The 22,657-nt window shown below is 42.5% G+C and overlaps 2 protein-coding genes across 2 annotated transcripts; one reads left to right on the forward strand and one right to left on the reverse strand.

Annotated features, from left to right (window-relative positions):
* The first annotated feature begins 6,006 nt into the window (after positions 1 to 6,006).
* On the forward strand, positions 6,007 to 7,774 carry BTG4 (BTG anti-proliferation factor 4). Its single transcript, XM_009569898.2, has 4 exons — positions 6,007 to 6,322; positions 6,912 to 7,046; positions 7,203 to 7,398; positions 7,548 to 7,774. Exons 1-4 carry the CDS (start codon positions 6,150 to 6,152, stop codon positions 7,722 to 7,724), a joined length of 681 nt encoding a protein of 226 aa, XP_009568193.2. The 5' UTR covers positions 6,007 to 6,149; the 3' UTR covers positions 7,725 to 7,774.
* A 2,843-nt stretch (positions 7,775 to 10,617) lies between these two features.
* On the reverse strand, positions 10,618 to 18,259 carry LOC128854346 (uncharacterized). The gene is made up of 9 exons (XM_054086798.1): positions 18,183 to 18,259; positions 17,349 to 17,489; positions 16,808 to 17,018; positions 15,606 to 15,692; positions 14,765 to 14,887; positions 14,125 to 14,276; positions 13,071 to 13,157; positions 11,790 to 11,936; positions 10,618 to 10,839 (listed from the first exon to the last, which is right to left on the reverse strand). The coding sequence occupies exons 2-9, from the start codon at positions 17,466 to 17,468 to the stop codon at positions 10,618 to 10,620; spliced, it is 1,149 nt and encodes a 382-aa protein (XP_053942773.1). The 5' UTR covers positions 17,469 to 17,489; positions 18,183 to 18,259.
* Positions 18,260 to 22,657: the final 4,398 nt, after the last annotated feature.

Genomic DNA, 22,657 nt, shown 5'->3' on the forward strand with positions numbered 1-22,657 from the left:
GAGGGCGGATCAATAAGCCCATATGCATTGGTACGATGCTGATTGTCCTCGTGTTAGGTGGTCCTTAGCTCTGTGTCAGCCACGCTGGCAAACAAGGCAGAGCAGGAGAAAAGAGGTTTTGTGCCCTGCGTTACCCCTTTTTCTGTGCAAGAAGGAACTTCAAGAGAAAACCAACACATTCCTCCTCCCTGCTATGCCAGCAGCGGTGGCCAGATGGGATTCTTAGTTGACGTGATCTGTGAACACTGTAAGAATAAGACTGCCAAGAGTGTCTAGTGACTTGGGGTATTGAATTGACCTGAGACGCTTTTGAAGGACTTGTCCTTTTGGATATTCTGGTCATCCCACCCTCTTTGAGAACTGCATATCTCTATACGGCTTGTGTAAACTGTGTCCAGCTAAACATCGCTGCATAAACGTCCCGTGTATTTGGGGGTTTCTCTTGTGCAAAGGAGGGTGACAGCTCACAGAACGAGGGTAAAAGCATGTCCTGAAGTCAGCTGTTGCAGATGATGTTGTGAGCTAGGATATTTTCTATCTTTGTGGAGGATTGCTTCCCAGCAGTTGCATCTTATCTGCTGCATCTGCCCTGTGTCACACTGTTTGGTTGGACCACTGTGGTTTGCCTGCTTATCCACACAAGGAAGGTGTTTTCATGGGCCGTGTTTCAAAGAGCTTTTACAGCAGTGAATATTCTCCCTAGGCAGGAGGCTCCTCCTGATCAGTGCAGTCAGCGTGGTCGTACTGCCCTGTGTGCTTTGCATAACAAAACACACCACTCACGGTACGACTTTTAAGCAGAAAAAATGTCTATGAGTACCTATCACTGCAGTTTTTACAGAACATCCACTGAGTGACTCAGAAATCAAATAAAGATGAAAACCTTGATCAGAACATGGTTCATTTCTGAAATACCTATTCTTAAGCCCTTTGATCAGGCCCAGAAAGAGTCTACTCACATAAGCTGAAAGGGAAAAAATCATGAGCAATAAACATATTAACGTTTTAATTTGTGGCTTTGATTAGAATCAGTTTCTCTCTTGGTTCAAGCAAAAATAATTGTTTGAACACAGACTGCATGACTTAAATAAAGGTGTAATTTTTTAACATTCCAATATGAGGTTTCTTCTGCCCTCTGACATAATGGCACAGTCAACGTTACGTGGTACTTCCGAATGTGATCAGGACAGTAGACAACCAGGCAAGATTGTCACCTAGAATGTTGTCACATATGGAAATAACTCAGGCTTATTGATTTTTACACCAATAGTTATGAACTTCAGCTGCTTACCTGGAGATATTGCCTGTCTCCATCATCCACCAAAATCAAAGAGCTTGTAGAAGGAAGATTGCTACCAGCAAGCTGCACTTTGTTTTGTTAGTTCCACGTCCTTAACTGTTCAAAGCCAGAAAACTGCAAATATTTCTGCAGGGGTGACTCTTACCAGTAGCGTGTTTAGGGAAACGGTGTTTGCTCATGGCTTGGCCTGCAGTTACTAGAGAAACTGTGTCTGACTCTTTCTCTTTGTAGTTCATGCCTAGGCTTGCCTGGTGGCCCAGGAGACTCATGATTTAATCTGGCTAAGAATGCTGGTGCTGAGTTAGGAGCCTGATCTGAATCCCACTGAAGTCTTTGGGCATTGATTTCAGTCAGCTCTGGATCGCTCCCATGAATGTCCAGGCAGTGTAATGCAGGGTGTTTTTAGTGTTTTGAGTTTTTTCTCTTCCTAGTTGAGATCAAAAAACAACAGCACCATTTAAGAAAAGGCAGAAATCTCTACTCGTTTATCTCACGCAGCCTGTCAGTCAGAACGCTTGGCTGTTTCTTTGCAGAAACCTGTTGGGATGCTAACAGCTTCTGTTGGGATGCTAACAGTTTCTGTTGGGATGCTAACAGCTTCTGTTGGGATGCAGCTGGGAATGAGCAGGAGCACAATTTATTGGTTGTTGCTTAACGGTTCCCACATTAGGCTGGACTGTTCCAATTGTGGTTTTGATGTTTTGTTTCTTAGCTGCTTATTATCCAAATAGAGTTCCCAGGGCTACACGTGCTTCAAGTCAGTGACAACTGACAGTGTTATGAAGGATTTGAGTTGCACAAATCTACCTAATTAAAAGTTTTTCTTGTCACTGGAATGGGAAGCCAGAAAAAACTCTCTGCTATTCTGGTTTCTGTGCCGTGAACAGAATGACTTTTGAAGTCCTGCATGATGGAGTTATATCAAGTTATAAAGTTCTCAGAACCTCACTTCTGTTACAGTGACAACCTTAATAATCAGAGCCAACTGGATGAATAGCCAAGAACTGTGTTTATTCTTATAAATGTGTGCAGTTTGCCCTGGGTTTTGCCTCCTGACACCCAAGAAACACCACCTTAGTTCATGACCGATTGCATTGCTGTTATCGGTTCCTCGGGTGAAGAGTTTGTTTACTGCTGACTCGCAGTTTACGTGTTAGCTATGGGAACAAGTAACTCAATCAAGGGAGATGATGTAAGGGATTCAGACTTCCCTTTGATTGGCCTTTGTGGCATCTGGACTCTCTTGTCACTGAATTTCCTAACTTACAGGGCCTGTCTGCACAAGTCGGAGAAAGGAAGGCAGTAGACGGCTCAAAGTCTTGTCGACTGATGTGTCCCACTGATCCAAACCAGCCCGGCGTTTTTTAAGGAAAAGTCAGTGACGGGATAGTTCCTGAGAATGAGCTGTGTAAAGGGCAGATCTCTGAAAACTTGTCATCAAATTATCGGCTCTAGGGCAGGGGATGGACTCTGCCTGCTGCTGGTTTGCAGTGGGAATGTTATTTTAGCCTTGAGAGTTCAAGAATAAAAGGGAAACAAGGTTTACAGGAAGAAATAATGTCTTTTATTAGATTAGAATACGATATTGTGAAAAAATGACATGAAGGCAAGGAAACCAGACTAAATAACAATTTCCTAAGCTTCGGCAAGAAAAACAGCATCATCCCTGGAGGAGCCCCAGCCTGTGTGTCTGTGATTGTGCGTAGAACCGTGAATGGACTAAACTCTTACTGTGCAGACCTTCAAAACCAATAATGATGTGCATTATCTGTCATTTTTGGGTGACAAATCTTGCTCTCATTTGATATATTCCCGGACACCAATTTTGTCAGCAGAGTTAAACCCCCTCAGGTCTGTGGTGTTTCCTCAGGTCTTCTTAGAAGTAAAGACAGCAGAAAAGGTATCTTTTCATTGCCTCATACCTTACATGTATCCTAGTTTTATCTCGGCAAAGCTCTAGGATACTTGTTTATAACTCCAGTGTAAAATCCTTAGTTATAACACTTCATGAAGAATGTGTCATCTCTTGAGGAAGTGGCGTGTGGGGACCTCCGAGCATGAGAATGCTGTAATGCCTTTTAGGAATGCATAGCCCTGACAGAGCTACGAGTAAATCTTGCAGGGTTAGAGTGTAACAACACATTGACTTTCAGGATTGAAGATTGTTCCAATGCTGTTCAGAGAGCTGACAATCCACTAGGAGGCAACCAGTGAGTCAAGAATGAGTGTGTGAAGACCTACCTAGAGGAGGTCTATATCTAGTTGTACCTGTTCATTTATTCCCTTCATTGATGGATTTACTCTCAAAGAGAGAAACAAAGCCCCATTTTTATAACACTCACTTCTTACGTGGTTCAGCTACACTCTTCAGCAAAATCTGTGATCAAAAGGTTTCGGTCATTTAACTTTCTTCTGTTCTTTTGACATGTCATTGCGCATTGGGAAAGAAGAAAAACGCATGAGGCTGGAAACATGGTCTTCAGTGTTTACAAAGGAATCCATTCAGATCAGAAAATGACCCATCAATTGCCAGACATTTTTAAAGCCGACTTTCATATCTATAATAAAATTCAGGCCCCAGACATGAAAATCCACTTTGCCTGTTCAAGAATGCTCATCTGTTGCCCAGAGCTAATTTTGGTGTGCCAGATGCAGACAGTCAGCACCAAGCGAAAGTCTTCACTGGCTGCATAGAAAGAGGTTAATCAGCTCCTAAAAACATCGTGTGGAAACGCTTCCCAGCGACACACAGCAGTGGTTTCCTGTTGTACTACATCGGTCTCCAAAATACGTAGAACAAGCTACCAATGCCCTCTTCTGCTCTCTGTGAAAGGGGAGGAACGACTCACGGCTTGTGTACGGAACAAACCCCTTATGTGTCATCGCAAGAGACTGAGCAGAGTGCAGAGCGTATGATAAGGATACTCTTGTGGTCCAAATATTGGTGCACTACGTTAAAGCTCAGCTCCTGGCTGAATGCTTTTTCTGAAGACTCGTTATCTATCTCAGACTTTGATTTTGCTTTCATTGAGTGCGTACTGAAAGATCTCCATTTGTCGAGGAAATATTTTGATAGGTGAGAAAAAAAAATAAAAACTTCTTTCTGTTGTCATTTATTACTTTTTTATCATTTATTATGTTTCTTAAAACCAGTTGCTACTAAATGCCTTGGTGAGACTTTTTTTTGTTGTTTTTTTTTTTTTTTTGTGATGCAGAAAGAACCTGTATGGAACAGGAACTCATTGTGTGAGTGGAAGAATAAAGAAATACAGAAAGGTTTAGACTGGACATAAGGAGGAATTTGTTCACCATGAGAGTGGGGAGGCCCTGGCCCAGGTTGCCCAGAGCAGTGGTGGCTGCCCCATCCCTGGAGGGGTTCCAGGCCAGGTTGGATGGGGCTTGGAGCCCCTGATCCAGTGGGAGGCGTCCCTGCCCATGGCAGGGGTGGAACTGGATGGGCTTTGAGATCCCTTCCAGCCCAAAGTATTCTATGATTCTGTGATTCTGTAAATTTGCGCCTTCATGCTTTATTTTTCTTATGCTCTGTCTCGAATCACGATCTATTCCCAAGACTGAAATGCAGGCAGTTGAATTGCTTGGCTGCAGCACCTACAGCTGAATTAAGTTCCAGTTTAAATACTCAGCTCTTTTCACCTTAATTTGTTCTTTTGTCTTGACAGTTCCTAATACCTGACACTGGAGGCACAACCTCCTGAGACAGCAAAGGAAAGAAAAGAACACCTCAGCTATTCTCTGAATATAACCCAGCTAATTATTGCCTGAAGTTTTAAACAACAAACCACTCACATTTGAGAAGCTGATTGTGTAGGAACCCTTTCACAGAGCCATTCACTCTGAAATGCCTCAAAACCAAAATAAAGCTACCGTAATAACGTGAACAGTTCTACACACCACTAGGAAGGTTGAGGCTAGGATAAATAGGAGTAACGCGGTTTTCAAAATAAAGAATACCAAATGTGAGGGCTTTGGAAGGAAAGAAACCGCGTTGTGTAAAGTCTGCTAGAAGCAGTCAAGTGCAATTTTAATAATTAATTAATGACCATGGTATTATTTTTCTCATGGTGAACATTTCACTTGAAAGTTTTACAGATGTTTATGAGATCGACTGATGGACACAACAGAACACAGTACTGATCTATTAAATATACCCTAAAAGGAGGAGTTGGTATTGGAATAAAACCAAATAGGTGGGAAACAGCTTTGGAAACAGCACGGTAGTTACTCTAATGGTGCACACCTGAGGATTGTTTCATTCCTCAGAGCCACCTGATCCCCCTGTTCTATATAAACCCTAAGAAAGCTCCCCTAGAGGGTGAGTGTGGGAGGATTTGGGGGTTTTTTTTTACTACTTCTTAGGTAGGTGGTAGAGGTTCTTTTAGCTTTCGATCTGTTTCCTTGGTGACTTTTTGAAGGTGCTTGTGAAGCATACCTCAGGTTTACAACAATTCTGGTCTGAAAAGGTAATGTTTGTGGTCTTCATTGTATGTGAAAGAAGTATGTAATTGTAAGAGCTGCTGGTTTTTGACTGTAATATATGATATGTAGTAAGAAGTACTGTCTTTTAAGCCCTTTTTTTTTTATACTCTTAATTTGCTTAGATTAAATGCCTTCTAGTAATGCACTAAATGGGTTTCACTCTCCAGAACTAAATTTATCAAGGTTTTGGCAATTGGGGTTCTCTAGGCTCTGCCATGGCTCATGCAGGCGTTGCAATATGTATCCTTGGAACTTGAGAGTACCTTAATGTTATTAAATCTCCCTAGTGTAGCGTCTCATCTCTACTAATGAATATCCAACAGCTAAAACACCCTGTGCGCTCCCATTTAAAATGAAAGATGAAATTGCAGCCACTGTCTTCTTCATCACGAGGCTGGTGAAAAGAGAAGGCAAGCTGAGCAAGCATAAAATGGAGAAGTTTGCAGCTAAGCTGACGACGATACTGTTTGAGAAGTATAAGAATCATTGGTACTTGGACAATCCATCCAAAGGGCAAGCCTTCAGGTATGAGAGCTCTTGGTAGAAGGGGAGGAGGAATGGAGGCTTTGCATCACATGCAAGATGCAGCGAGTGTACTTTCGGTGCCTGGAGCCCTTGGATTAGAAATAAGTGACACCAAGTTGAAAGACAACCCCTTAGCTCTCCCTTAAGCTTGAGGGATGAAGCACTTTTAACTAATGAAGCTGTTTCTATCTTGAAGGTGGGTTCACAGTGTACCTGTGTAGGTACCACTGGAGACCTGGAGTGGAAATATTGAGACTGTGTGCACAATGTGTCTTGAGTAGCCCTCTGACTTCTTGAGTGCAGAATTAAAGGGGTCTGAAACCAACTTGTCCACTTGTTGCAACTGCTCTTAATTCTGTTAAAAATTGCCAATCAAGTGAGTTGCTGCATTGTATGTTTAAAACAAAGCCTTGTTTGGGTTTATAATCGGCTTGTTGGGCTAGCTTGCTGGTTGGGGCTGTGAGAACTTGCATCAACAGGCTAAATATGTTGAGAAAGTAAATGGTGAACTATAATGTAATTATCTATGAGCAGGACTTCTAGAGTTGCAGTAGAATCTTAAACCCACGTGCACTTTGCTCTTACCTAGGTGTATAAGAATAAACAAACAGCGAAGAGATCCATTGCTGGAGAAAGCTTGTGTGGAGAGCAAGGTGGATTTTAATAAGCTTGGTTTGCCAAAAGAGATGACACTATGGGTTGATCCATTTGAGGTGTGTTGCAGGTGAGTTGGGAAGCTGTGATTGTGTCAACTGCCCTGTGCAAACTTGATCAACTCCAAGCCTGTTCCTAGCACCTTAGTGTGTGAATGCTCAGCTGACTGCTGGCAATGCCCCCACGGCTGGTGCAGAGCTGTGTTGTGCTGACATGGTCCCCTCAGATGTGGTGAGAAGAACCAGCCCTTCACAATCGCACGTTTTGAAGGAGAGGAGAACCCAGGGCTTCCTCAGCGGATCAGCTATGCTGTTGACAGAGCAGCGCTGGACTATCATTCTGGTGTTTCTTCAGATGAGGAGAGCTTCAACAAGGAGCCAAAAGCTATCCCTACTGTCAGCAATCCTAACAGTGTCTACCAGGTAAGCCTGTGGTACTCGTACGAGGCTTTTGGTAAGAGTTAGCCTTCCATGTTCCCTCATGAAGGAATGTAGTGGACTTAATTGAGGCGAGAGTAATCTCCCTTCTTTACCCAACACATCTTAACATTATCTTGTTTCTTGCTGTTTAGTTCAGTGGCTACTGCAAAGCACCCGTACATTCCTGGTCTCAGTATCTCCATAGGAATACCTATATGACTGATGGCTCGTGCTATGCCCAGCACAGGGGTTACAAAGTCCACAGGCCAACAGCTGTTTTCGCAGGACCACGTATTGATAGATACCACTGGATCAATACCAAGCGGTAGATCTGTGGTTGCACGCATTATAGACTGTTAACACTGAGAGATGGGATGGGATGAAGGCTGGCACTAGAGACTCTTGTAAATACAGAAAGCATGTGTTGTTTAATCTGTCTCTTTGTACATCTGGAATTTGGGGGTTTTAGCATATAACCTTTTAAATGTTTTATTAATGTTAAGGTAAGGTTGAAAATAAATGTGAGACTTTACTTGTAAGCTAAAGAGGAAATGCATATACCAATAAATGTACCTTTTTTTTTTTTAAAAAGCTGTCAGATCTGCTTTTGGTGCCCTTAGGGGAGTTAAAAAGCTTTGTGGTTGAAAACACAAGCAAGTCAAGGAAGATGAAAGCATCCCCCAAGTTGCTTTGAATGATGGCCTGCTTCCTTCTGGCAGAGGTAGCCAAGGGTAGCTGCACTGTGGGCAAAACCTTTCCACGTCACAGTCTCCTCTGTGCTCCCCCTTGAGAGAAGCTCTGGACTGGGCGGTTGTGAAAGACTGCCCTGTGGCTCCAGCTAGGCTTTTGCCTCTAGGCTCTAGCTTACCTGTCAGAAGAACTTTGCCCCTCTCCTGCTCGCAAGGCTAATACCTGATGGTGTAGCTTCCCATAGCTGTAAGCTAACACATCACCTTGTAGAAGGATGGAACTGTTATCCCTAAGGATCTCTTCCCACCAGTCTGCAATGCCGTGCTCCATAGAAAGCTTTTCTCATACCTCTGGACAGCTTGAATCAAACTGTCTTCTAGCTAGTCCAGCACTCCGGGCAGATGGAGAATCCCCTTTCACTGGGAAGAGCCTCACTGGAATACGACTGGGCTTCACAAGTAGGCAGTGGGATATCGGTTCCAGCACCATGTTAAAAAAATATGTGGTCTTGAACCTTTGACGTGCCACCCTCTCAATTAGTGACTGCTGATTAATCTGTGACGTGTAAGTGCTACAGAAGTGGCGTCAATAGATTCTGTCTTGATTGTTAATTAAAATGCTAAAGAAACTACTTATCACATCTTTAAAAGCTCATGGCAGTACCTATGGCTGACACTACAGCCATTGCTACTTGTTGCAGTCCAATTATTATTGCTTCTATTGTAATTTATTGAGCCTTTAGTATGAAGGGGGAAATACACTGTAGCTAAAACACAAATACATCATTTACTTTGGTTTAAAACCCAAAGACAATGCAAAGGACCAAGTTAGAACCAAATCACTCGGTCTTCTTTTCAGTACCGTTGCACTTTTTTCTATCTAGGGCTATTTTCTCTTCTAATGCTTTTATTTGTTTTACCAAACAGTCTTTCTCCAAACTCGTTATTTCAAGGTAGTAAAAAAGCAAATCTTCATTGCCTTTACAGTGTAAAAACTGGTGTTCATCCTCTACGATACGAACCAGCTCTTCAGTTAATGCATCCACTTTATCTTCAAGTTCTGAAGTAGATAAGTAAGTGCAGATTTCCTCATCGAAGCTAAGAAAATGGAAAGGAATGCTTAAAATCAGCCAGCAACACTACCACTGCTGTGGTGAGATATATATATATGACATATATATATATATGACTCTTCACATGGGCAAATTGAAAAGACAAATGCAACTGGAACTTCTCTGTCATCGAGTAAGTGATGACGGTTCACAGAGAAGTAATACCTTTCTGTGCTGTACCCTGGCATCAGATCTGATCTAGACTTTAGACAGCATGCCTGGTTGTAGATTATGAAGCTTGGCTTTGTAATATAAAGTGAGGGCATGAGGAAAAGGTGTCATGATTTGCTTTGTATCACACCCCCCCAACTGCTGAGTTGTTGCTATTTTAGTATAACAGTGGATGATGTCTCTTGTCAAGTCATTCTTACCATTTTTTCCATCCAAAGCTGCCCTTTTCATAGCTGCTTGAGGCATGAAGAAGAGGGTCTTTTTGCTTCACGACCAACTTGTCCTTCAGTGGTTCCTCAAATTTTGCATGGAGCAAGAGGTTGTTCTTTTGTTATGCAATAAGCATAGAAGTGGAGAAAGCAGATCAGTGTTAATGTTAAAAGTCTTTTTATAGACCATTTTCAGGTTTTTTTGTCTTAATGGTCTGCAAGAAGCCAAATAATTTCTCCTGATATGAGGTGGGTTTTTTTTTTCAGGTGAAAATGAGAGCTGTTTGTGTTCCTTTTATGTTTGAACACAGTTGTATTTGCTGGATATCTGTTGCTGAAGGCACAGGAGCCAGCTCTAACCCTTGCATGTTTTCTCTTCAGCATGTGTGCACTTAAAGCAAGCAAAAGACTTCTCAGCATTGTACTTAAAACAGTGTCTATGGCCCCCATAAACACAGAATGATTGAGGGGGATGCTGCTGCTAGGTGTTATTTCGTCCAGATCCTGCTCTAACTGCTTGTGCTTATTCATATCCCTGAGTATTAAAGAGTACACCTCTTTCTGGTGGTACAAATGGCCCTTATCTTCACCAGCTCTAGTTTGAGTCAGGGTGGTTGTGCCCATCATTACGCGGATAGAATCACAGAATGTCAGGTTGGGAGGGACCTCAGGGAACATCTGGTCCAGCATTTTAGGTAGTATATAGTTCGAATGAGATGGCCTGGAACTCTTGTCAAGCTGAGCCTTAAAAGCATCCAGTGTAGAGGAAAGAAGTAGGAGAGTCCAGCTTAGACCTGGGTACTTGGGGCATGGCTTTTGGCTACGTGGCTTATGAACATCTCTTTGAGGAAAGCCAACATTGTGCCTTTCTAATACATTAGGAATACTTTTGACCTGAGTAATGTAAATGATATATAGGGTTTCTACTGACATCCCACCGGAGTCTGGCCTTACTGAGCAATGATTTGGAGAGGCAGACAGCTTCAAGCCAGTTTAAGTTGTTCTTTTGTAACACAATAAGAAAACAGCGATGGCGAGCTTTCACCCGACCTTCATCTTTCTTACTACCTTCTCGAAGGCTTCCGTGTCTGTGACGCTTTTCACTTTCACCTCAAAAAGCTGGGAGATGAGCTTTATTTCCTCCTCGGAGAATGGTTCTTCCTTCAGCAACATCTGGCTTATCCCATAAGGTTTATCACCCTGGAGAAGGGCTGACAGCTGGAGTCTCAGACAGAACATTTCACTGAGACAAGCCTTTACTGCCTAGAAGAAAAAAAAACCTGTTCTGAAAACCTGGAAGCAGCCAAACAAGGTCTGTTGCAGGTAACCACTGAACAGAGACATGAGAGAGGCTGGAGGGGGTGTGGGGAAGATGGAATCAACCAACAGGAGGATATTGGAGCAGTTTTTCTTTTCTGGATTCCTATTTCATCAGAAAAAGTAACATCATTGGTCTCATGGGGATTTGGTTATACTGCATAATGTGGTTAAAGACAGGATCAGGATGAGAATGTGGTGGAATCCCATTTGGAATACTTGTGCTGTGTTTATTTATAGATGATGCTGGTAGTCCTTATCACGTGTGAGAAGAGCCATCGTTGATACGGGGTAGCTTTTAGTAGGGGACTGAAATTGCTGTCTGTACACTGCAAATACCTTTTGGGAAAACCAGATGGTAATAGAATCCCCCACAGTACGAAAGAGCACTTTCTAGAAAGCTGAACGAAAAGGGTTGCATCACATCAAGGTGTTACGGGAAGAATACTGCAGCTCCATTTTTCTGGAACTGTTTCTTAGAACTGTCTTCTCCAAGTCAGGAATGCAGCTGTGAAAGAGCATTTTCTGTTGGATTCTCCCATGTACTGGCTGACTGATGGCTAGAGTGTAGTTGTCTGGCTTTATCTCCTTAGGTGTTGGTGGATCAAGCAGGATCCAGGCAGGATGTTAGTACTCAGTATGGTGGACTTCTCTGTTGTCTCTGCCTTAACCTAAGGTGAAGCAGTGTCCTTTGAGTGTTGAATAAAAACCTTTTCTTTGAATAACCACTGTGTAATTGTAATAGCAGTTCAGGTATTAACTATCTTATTTAATCTCTCCTTTCCACTGTTATTATTGGACATTGTACAGAGGTGTTAACCCCCCACTTCTAAAACGGTAATTTTTTTTTAGGAACATTGCTAAAATGTGATTACATTTGGAAAGTTTTGATGTACCTGATGAAAAAGCCTCAGGAAGCGTGGGCTGGCATCGTGGTTGAAGTCAGCAGCAGCAATATGAGCTACGCAGTGCACGAGGAGGAGGAGGAAACTTCCGACAGAACTCAGGCAATCCCTTAGAATGAACAGTTTGTTCTTTGTATTCTGAGAAAGGACACAACAGGGGCCAGATCAGCTGGTGCAGCTCTTCCAAGGATTTATCTCAATTTTAGGGAAGTTAAAAGATTCACATTCAAATGTTCATATACACAAGGCAACATCATAAGAAGGGTATGGAGCTGTTGGTTGGAAAGGCTACAAGGGGTGATCAGAGGGCTGGAGCACCTCCCATAGGAGGACAGGCTGAGAGAGTTGGACTTCTTCAGCCTGGAGAAGAGAAGGCTCTGAGCAGACCTTGTAGCGACCTTCCAGTACCTGAAGGGGCTACAAGAAAGCTGGAGAGGGACTGTATACAAAGGCTTGTGGTGATAGGGGCAATGCGTATAAACTGGAGAGGGCAGATTTAGACTGGACATAAGGAGGAAAATTTTCATGGTGAGAGTGTTGATGCCTTGGCCCAGGGTGCCCAGAGCAGTGGTGGCTGCCCCATCCCTGGAGGTGTTCAAGGCCAGGTTGGATGGGGCTTGGAGCCCCTGATCCAGCGGGAGGTGTCCCTGCCTATGGCAGAGGGTAGGACAGGTTGGGCTTTAAGGTCCCTTGCAACTCAAACTGTTCTATGATTCTACCATTTTCATAAGGCTTCACTTAGTACTCTATGATATGAATCTTTAGCTTCTTGCATTGTCTGTTTATAGACAGTTTTATAAATCACGAACGTTCAAAGCCTTCTTTCTCAACGTTCCAGAGTTTTAGAAATAAATAATAATAGATAGCCAGGTTCGGTAATTTAATTATAGCAAGTAAAATGCTGACGCACTGCTGACTTCTATAAAGCTGACCTATAGAGAATTTCATAGAAATGAAAATGGTAGAATTTGGATGCAAGAAATTGGATACCAGAGCTGATTTAATAAATGTGCATTAGGTACGACCCTCACATTAAGCACACATTCACACTCCATATCCTAGAATGCTCTATTAAGTTTGTGTTTGGATGTTTTTGGTGTGTACCATTAACATTTGATGATTTCTTATATAGCATCATTATTTTTTCCTAGTATGCTTGATGCTTTCTAGGGCTTGAATAGTATGAAATATTTTGGCATTTTACTTCCTAGTCCCAGAACTTAAAGGATATGAAAATATTTCAGGAGCTGGCTAGATGGGAAGTTGCCAAACCTGATAAAAGAAGGAGTTTCTGAAGGCATTCCCTGTGGCAGCAGTAAGAGGTATGCTGGAGGCAACACACAGATGGATTTCTGGAGCCTGCAGAGAGAAGACAAAATGCTTCTGTGAAAACTGTGTTGTATGCACATCAGATCTGCAAAGTAAGAGGGTTTAATGGGATGTAAGTTCATTTAAATGTCAGCTTTGATTTGCACTGGGTACACAGAGCCAGCAAACGCCACATGAAAATGGAGATTGTTTAAAAAACCAAATTGTAGTACTTCATCTTGCCAGTTTCCTAATTAAGTAAATTAATTGTGTACTCCAGCCCTGGACTTCTGGCTGTAGTCACTGTGATTTTTATTGTTATTTATTTGATACTGTTGTGAAAGATGCTGGAGAGTTTACCTTGACTAAATCCAAAGTATGTTAAGAACTGTACAAAGAAAATTATAGAAGCCTTGCTCCAAGTTATAAAGGAAATATGTTTTTTCACAATATCATGCTCAAGAAATATCATAGAATCATAGAGTAGTTTGGGTTGGAAGGGACCTTAAAGATCATCCAATTCCAACCCCCCTGCTATGGGCAGGGACACCTCCCACTGATTCCAGTTGCTCCAACCTGGCCTTGAACATCTCCAGGAATGGGGCTGCCACCACTTCCCTGGGCAACCTGTTGTAGTTCCTCACCACTGTCACTGTGAAAAAATTCTTCCTCGTGTCCAATCTAAATTTACCCCTCTCCAGTTTGTACCAATTGCCCCTCATCCTATCGCTCCACGCCTTTGTGAACAGCCCCTCCCCAGCTTTCTTGTAGCCCCCCTTTCCCACAGGAAATAGAAGAACTGTCTGTGATGGAGAATTTTATCTTGAAAGAAATCCCAGACCATTGTGGAGAAAACGTAAAAGGAATTCAGTTCCAGATGTTTGCACATGGTCACTCTTGACTTCGTCTACCTTCCAACTCATGGACACGTTGCAGCCTGCTGGCTGAAGAGGGATCTTTGCTAACTCTCTCCTTTCGGAAGCTCTCATCACTAAGCATCATCTTCTTAAAAACTTACATCCATGTGAAATTTGAGAAACCGTAGGATGGAGATGCCATACTGATACACAACAAACTCTCTTCTAGAAAGGGTTGCAGGATCAACTACTGTTAGTTCTCCTTCCTGAGTCATCATGGCATCCTCTATGTCCTGGCAAGCAGTTGCTGTCTCTGTGAGAACAATAGTGTTTTGTCAGACGAATTGTTTTCTATTTTCATTTTGTTTCTCCAAGAGGTAACATTGCAGAACAAATGTACGATACATGGCATTCCTCACCTCATAATACATCATTGTACGATAAAATGAAGCCCTTTGGAGGCGTTATGGAATCTTCTAAGATTCATGAACTGCTCCATACCCTTGGGTAATGCCCCAACCTTCTCTTTTCCTAATGAAACCTCTGATAACTAAGGCCGAGAAAAGCAGCATTGCTTATGTGATGCCTCAGCTGATCAGCAGCAAACCTGGGATGATTCCATGTTGTATCTTTATCCTTCAGTAGCAGAAAGCTTCCTCCAAAGAGGAAAGTAACTTCGATGTCCATCCAGCAAAATCTTATCACAATAAACTCAGCCCACAACTACCTGAATGAAGAAACATTTTCACGTTGCACTCAAATTCTGACTTTCATATAAGAAAGAATAGAGGTGAGATTTACTTTTGTCCAGCGTTTGGCTTCCCAGCAGTCCAGCTGCCACTGCATGACTTTGGAGCTCATCGTTCACATTATTCAGAAGGTCAAGAAGAAAAGAGGGCTTTATACACTTAATTTTATCACCACCTGTGCAAGCAAATATGGAAATATTACTTTCCTAAACAATCCACCTCTTACCACATTTTTTTGAGCCAATGTTTCACACATTGGGATTATATAGACAAGTAAGGTGAAAATATCTTTCTTTTCCAAAGTTTACGTTCTCCAATTCACTAGTTTTCTCCTTTTTTGTGTATTTCCAATGTTGTGTGGAAGTCTGCCTAAACAGGAAGAAGGGTGTGTTCAATTAAAACAAAAAACCCCAAACAAAGCAAAAAAACCCCAAGTCCAAACATTTCATGTTTCCAAAGTTCTTGTCTGGACTGCTTACAGAATGCTCCTCATGATCTTTCCTGACACAGTTGTCTCAGTCACCCATGCATTTTTATTGATGTGAAAAAAAGACCACTACCTGCTCTTACCTCTATAAATAGCAAATTTCTATTAAAGTGTTGAATTCCATATCTCATCAGAATTGATAGGGATTTGTTTATCCAGCTAATGAGTGCAATGTTTACCCGTTTACACGCTCTAAGCCCCCTATTCGGATTATTATAAGGACCACATCATTGCTAATTCACAGCTGTTGGCAAGTTACTTAGGCAGATATCACATGTGGCTCATGTGTTTTGTTGTTAAACAGACAAAAAGGAGGCAATTGGCAGAAAAAGAAGCATCTTGGGTGATCACTTTGTGCAGCTCTGTTTGTGGGGCAGTGGTAGATAAAGTGGCTTAAGGTTTTTACCGTACAGAGAAGATGTCGTGAACTGTGGATTCAGAAGAACGATTCTGGATGCCATCAGGTGTTCTGCCTGCTTCAGCACCTTGATATCTGTAGGGACATTATACCCTAGTTAATGACTGCAAATAGCAGCAGCGAGATTTGTGTCCTTTCCTTGTTTCATAAGCTAACCTTGAGCTTTTTATGGAGTATTTGGGCCTACGAAGTCAGTTTGAAAATCAACTGTTAGGAATAAAAGCTGTATTTTTGACTAAATGTCTTCTATTTGGAAAAGATTTAAAAATGCAGAAGTGTACTGGAATCTCTCCAAGGGGATAGAGAAAGAAATCTGTTCTCCAGTGCTCTGACAGCTCAAGGACTCTTGCACTTCTTGCAGTTCAGGAAGCTTTGGGGATTTCTTCTTGTCAAGGCCAAAGGGTCTCCTTAACACACTTGGTGTGTGGCCTCTTTAATGCCACCTTTGCTGAATGAAGGAATTCTTTCTCATCTGTTTCAAATTAAATTTGCTTTTGCCTTATTTCTGTGTGTTCAGTTGAATTTAGTTGCACTATCCCACTTTGTCGAGCTAATGAATAAACAAACAGCTGTTTGCTTTATAGAGAAGGCGCTGGTGAGGCTTTGGAACATTAAGCAATCGATCACATGTGAGAGCTCACCTGATCCCTATGAAATATTTTCACACCGAAGAAGAGGGAAGTCTGCCAATTAATGAGCAGCTGCTACTATTTCAAGTAAACCTCTTCAGTCCCGCTAACCCTGAGGATGGAACGAGCTCAGCTCTGAGAACCACAAACATCATCTAGGTAAGATGTTTAATTTTGTTTGTGTCCTAGAAAAGGCAAGTATTCATGGAAAGTATCTGGTTTTACATCTGAGTTTTGGTAATATCCTTTACCTGAAAGGCTGGAAAACTGATGTTTTCTGAGCTGAAAAGCGCACATTGAACCTAAAATCTTCCTTGCTCAGTTTCTAGGAGTGCTTAGGTGTTCTTCTGCTGGTGGTTAGCTGGGAGAACTCAACTGACTTTTTTTTTTCTCCAAAAACACCTAATTCTTCTCCATCTTGTACTCTAACCATAGCCTGAATTCCACCCCACCTCTTCCCCGTTCACTCCATTTCCAAAAATATTAATGCCCCCCAGGCAATGCCCCAGTATCAAAAGAGAGTCATGGGTCACCGAGTCTCCTGTGACAAACCAGACTTACTGTGAGTCAAGAACAATAGGAGCTGATCATCTGCCTTATGATGTGTCCCTGGAACCCAGAAAGACTCCGATACGGGTGATAGAGGACTGTTGTTTTGCTGCATCTCTCTTTCTTTTTTATCTTCTTCTGGTCTCATGATCAACTTCAGCAGATCTGGGCAAAAATCCTTTCCTGAGAAAGCTTTTGTGTGGCTGCACTCTTTCATTGAGTTCTACAAGGAAAAGTAAGGGGGTGTAAAAGAAAGTACCTATCAAAGCACAATAGACAAGTCACGTTTGGTTCCATGTGACCTTTTCATTACTCCTCCCTGTCTTCTTTTTCAGTCGTTTCCTCTCTTTTCAAGGTGGTGCAGTTATTATACCTAATAACTACATTCAACCATACCCTTCATCTATCTGTGTGAATCTCTTAGTCCACAACATAACACACACAATACAGCTGCTGTCATGGTTTCGTTAACATTATCCCATCAATCTTAATTACTGTGGACATAACGCAGCCTGTTTGATTAGAGAACTTTTAGGATTTTCTGTTTTCTAACCTGAAATGGATCAAAATTACGTGAAGTATTCTTTGTTCTTTTGTTTTCCAGGAACAGTTTTAGCTGTTCCTCCAGCCTTCTCATTTTCTCCTCTCTGAATTTTTTCAGTTCATTGGCCATGGTGGTAGTTTCATCCAGAACCTACAGATGGTTTATGAGAAAACAAACAAACAAGAACAAGCCACGAGATTCTGGTATTGTTCTGGAAAGAGTGATACTTGGAGAACAAAGTCATAGAATCATAGAACAGTTTGGGTTGGAAGGGACCTTAAAGATCATCCAGTTCTACCCCTGCCAAGGGCAGGGACTCCAAGCCCCATCCAACCTGGCCTGGAACCCCTCCAGGGATGCGGCAGCCACAGCTTCCCTGGAAACCTGTTCCAGTTCCTCCCCACTCTCATTGTGAAGAAATTCCTCCTTATGTCCAATCTCAATCTGCCCCTCTCCAGTTTATACCCAGTGCCCCTCGTCCTATCCCCACAGGCCTTTGTGAACAGCCCCTTCCCAGTTTTCCTGGAGCCCCTTTCTGCACTGGAAGCTGCTCTAAGGTCTCCTCAGAGCCTTCTCTTCTCCAGGCTGAACAACCCCAACTCTCTCAGCCTGTCCTTGTAGGGAAGGTGCTGCAGCACTCGGATCATCTTTGTAGCCTCCTCTGGAGCTGTTCCAGCAGCTCCTTCTTAAGCTGAGGATTCCAGAACTGGACACAATACTCCAGATGAGGTCTTGCAAGAGAGGAACAGAGAGGAGTTAAGTCCTTTGCACAGTAGCGATAGTAATGAAAATTATTTAGTGTTTTCTGAATAAAATTGCTTGGTAATATATTTATAGTTTTACCTTCTCCTGGAAGCAGCCTTTTAGGCTCCCGACTGTTTCCTTAAACTGTGCCTCTCTCAGCTGTAATAATCTTACAGTTTGTATAAATTCCAGCACTAAAACCAGATGCTCTTTGTTGTCCTTCAGGAGATGTACGGCGTCCCTGATATCATCATCAAGCAATAACTCCTGAAAGAAACAATGTCAAGTGAAATACAACACGGAGTGTGTGCAGCACCTTTGCTTATCTTACTTTCCACTCAATAGATTGAAAGCACATTTAAGACTCAGAGGGGTTTTGAAAGACTCAGAGGTTTTGAAAATGGAAGCTAGGTGGCAATATTTTGCAGCCCTATTTACCCTCTATTATTATTTAGGTATACCCATGTAACAAACCCACAAATATAAGAGATAAATTTAAGATTCTCCAAGGGGTCTTGAGTAAATCTGTGTTAAGAAATGCATCTGAAGTGCCTGATCTTTAATAGCTAAGCCCAAGGTATTTTCAGTTCTTTTTGGCATTAAAAAAATATATGATATAATAGAGTGTAATCTGGAGTTAGCTGTCGCATTGCCATAAACAGAGATGATTCCTGAGTAGCTGCTAAACTTTCAAGTGTTGTAACAACACATTGAAAGATTTCTGATTGTAAATGTAAGAATCAAGAGGATTTTACCTCTACAATGAGTTGTTCCAGGCCTGTGCCCTCCTTTTGGGACCTCAAGGCCATCTTCTTGAGCTTGTAGCAATCGTGTAGCATAAGAACACTTTGCCTCAGGTGTCTCTGAGACAGGATGAAATACGCCACAAGGTTGCCGGACTTCTCTCCTTCGGTCTCCTGGATCACTTGCATTTCTCTGGCTTGCAGCTGGGAAGAAAACACCACAAAGTCCTACAGATCACTTGCAGACTTGTACAAATGTGGAAACGTTCCGGTTCTCACGGTAGGTGTGAAAACAGGAATCCAGAAGGGAAATAATGAGTTACCCTGAAGAACAAAGGAATTGATCAATTTAAAAATGGCCTTCAAAAGTTTCCCATGAGATAAATCACAGAATCATAGAACAGTTTGGGTTGGAAGGGACCTCAAAGCCCATCCAGTTCCACCCCCTGCCATGGGCAGGGACACCTCCCACTGGATCAGGAGCTCCAAGCCCCATCCAACCTGGCCTGGAACCCCTCCAAGGGATGGGGCAGCCCCCACTGCTCTGGGCAATCTGTTCCAGGGTCTCACCACTCTCATGGTGAAGAAATTCCTCCTTATGTCCAGTCTAACTCTGCCCCTCTCCAGTTTATACCCATCACCCCTCGTCCCATCCCCATAAGCCTTTGAGAACAGCCCCTCCCCAGCTTTCCTGGAGCCCCTTCAGGTATTGGAAAGTCGCTAAATAGTTGTGAATGGTATGAAAAATTGCTGAACCTAAACCAACACGGCCAGAGACGTTAGTAACTGAAGTCTCATCCCTCTGAACGGCAAATAGCAATGCTTTAGCTGAGGTACCTTTTCTTCTGTCTGTGTTTGAAGTTCCAGTCTGAATTGTGCCTGCATGTTTCTCAGCTCAGCTTCTGACTCTTCCTTTAAACCTTTCAGCAAATCCCCTTCCTGATGATGCTCCTGGAGAAAAGCCACTGCTCTCGCGACTTGCTGTTTCTCTCTCGTTCGAGCCACCTCTCGAGCTACTTCTTCACCATTATTTTTGTAGTCCAAACTTCTCAGGATCCTTGTCACACCTTCTGGATAAGCCCGAATCTGAAGCAGGTAAGCACAGTGTTGTGAATAAATGATTTTTTTTATTTAATATTTGGTTTGTAGTGGGCATAATTAGAGGCTTTTAATAGTGGGGTTCTGCTGGGTTGACTTGGATGGGAGATTGCTCTAACTGCACCCATCCTGTAGGCTGTCAGTCAGGATGGGCATCTGCATTGCTTACAGGCTTTGTAAATTACTGAGAGGCAAGAAAAACACAAAATACCTCTACCTGGAGGCTGCTGTAGAGATCCAGGACCCTGTACAGACATGCTTGTCTCAGAGCTTCCAGCTTTACTATCTTCGCTGCGGAAACTTGTAGTATTTGAGCTAAAGAGTCTGTGGAATGCTGGACTTCCTGAGGGTGTCGTTTCTATAAAGCGAAACAGAATAAAGGGTAGGGATTTTCTACACTAACAAATAGCACTGCGATCACCAGAACTTCAGATTTCCTACTGAACTTTGATGGGAAGTGAAAGTTTGGACTCGTCTTTTCTCTGAGTTTAGAGCAGCTCTTAGGGAAGATTTCCCCATAAGAAGCAGTGAAAATGAGATGCTGACTAAACATGCTTTGAGGAAAAGATGTTATTAGAAGACAGAGTGTTTCTACTTTCAAAGCCTCAACGGCTGTCTCTTAGTTTTACTCTCCAAGAAAAACCCAGTTCAAGCTGAAGAAAGAACAGCGTGTTAGAGCTGTGGGTTCATCCTGCGTAATAAAATCCTAAGATACCGCAGGATAGAATGAGGATCACTAAAGCATCAAAATCGAAAAGGTCGGCTGTGAAGAAAAAGGAAATAATACATTTAGGCATGCGAGCAAAAGCAGAAAATCTGGGCAGTACATCTATCTTTTTTCTTGTGTAATAATAGTTTAAAATTTGAAGTTATTTTTCCTTGATAAAAGAAGTGTTTTGCCACCTGTACCGAGGCAGTAAAATGTACAGTCTAACACATGGAGACCTGGAGCATTTAATCCTGCCTGTAGCTGCTCTGCGAGCACTGTCATCCACGCAGTGCCCAGGGCAAGATGCAGTGAAGATGACATTCTTGCAGAGCAGTGAAGGTGAAAACAGCAGGAGTGGCATAAAGAAAATGCCTTAAACTCACTTGTTCTTCATTGCACTTAAAATCTGGGGTCTGTGAGTCAGGAAGACAAACTGAGAACTGATGTGGGATTTCTTCCAGAAAATGCAGGCTCCCTTTGGGCACAGTTAAGGTTGGGTTGAGGCCGGAGTGCTGGATTTCTTCCAGCTGTTTCTGGCGCAGGGCTTGCTCAGTGTGGTGGTGGTGTTCTGACAGCTCTTTGAGAAGTGACTCCTTCGTGGCGGTTGCTTCTGTTCCTTCCCAAGTCTTCATCCCCTGAAACTGCAGACATCCCGACTGAGGCGGCATCATCATCACGAGCAGCAAAGGCGTGAGAATCGAGTCGTACTGAGCCCCAGATCTAACAAACCCAGCTGAAACTAGATGTCCAAGTTCATTTAAGTAATGTGAGTAGCCTGGTTTGCTGTGGGATTAGGTACCCAAGAGTTACTGAAAATAAGGCACTGCTTCTTGTGACTTAACATCGAGAAAGAAAAACTAATTTAGTTTCTGTTCCGCTTTGCGGCGGTCAGAATGGAAGGTTTCTTTCTTCTTTATTAAACTCATTTCTAAACTCATTTCTACTTCAGTTTCGTTTTCTTAAATTATGTAGGAAAAATGAGAAGAGTTTGAAAAGGAAACGGAAAGCTTTATTTTCCTGTGCATCAGCTGAAAACTCAAAGCTGATGCAGTGCCAACCTTACCCAGTTTCCTTTATGGCATTCCTTTTCCTTAGCCTTGGATGTTTGATGAAAGGAAAAGACAGCGGTTAATTCTTCCATCAGCAGGGAGAGTTCCAGGTGTGCCAGTTCGCAAGCATGCTTTTCAAGGAAAAACCTACAACCAGATAGGCGTGAGACAGGACTGCAGACAGACCATTGCTTTTTATCTAGTCCTTACTATGAGGCACTGGTCGCGTTCATCCACACAGTGCCTGGAGAACAAGGCTGGAATAGGTATCTTCTGTTGAGCTATGCACATAGAATCATAGAATCACCAGGTTGGAAAGGACCCACTGGATCATCGAGTCCAACCGTTCCTAACGATCCCTAAACCATGTCACTCAGCACAACCCAGATATAAACTTTCTGGGGAGAAAACTTTCCAGCCTTGCAAATAATCTATTTTTCTAAAGGCAGAGGCAATTAAACAAGGCAGGACGAGGATTTCTTACCTTCTCTGCATTGCCCGTTGTACGTGGCTGATCCTTTCAGAATGTGATGTGGGCAGAACAGATGATGCTATGGAAGAGAAAGTGTTTTCCTGACTTTCTTCAGCCCTTAGTGCCTCTGAGTGAGCAGCAGATGCTTTTAAAGTGCTCCTTGAAGAGTAGCCTGCAGAAGAAATATGAGAGAATATATTTATTGATAATTATTTTATAAGGGTACAGTCAAATCCTACTGCACACTTAGGATTTATTTTGTCTCCCTTAACTCTACAGTATTCAGGGCTTAAAGCAGCAGTGTTTCTGGTTGGAAGGAAACCAAATGATCTTTCAAAAAGTCATTTATCAGTCCATTCTAGTTGCATATTGACAATTATTTTAATGCAATCCCACTGTTTAAATAGCTGCTAAGGAGTTCTAAAGCTCTGCAGGCTTCCCAGTTCAGCAAAAATCACCAATGTTTTCAGAACCAGAGGTGATAGAAAAATAGGAAAAGTAGG

The sequence above is a fragment of the Cuculus canorus genome, chromosome 23 (genome assembly GCF_017976375.1).
Source record: "Cuculus canorus isolate bCucCan1 chromosome 23, bCucCan1.pri, whole genome shotgun sequence".
In the NCBI taxonomy this organism is placed as follows: Eukaryota; Metazoa; Chordata; class Aves; order Cuculiformes; family Cuculidae; genus Cuculus; species Cuculus canorus.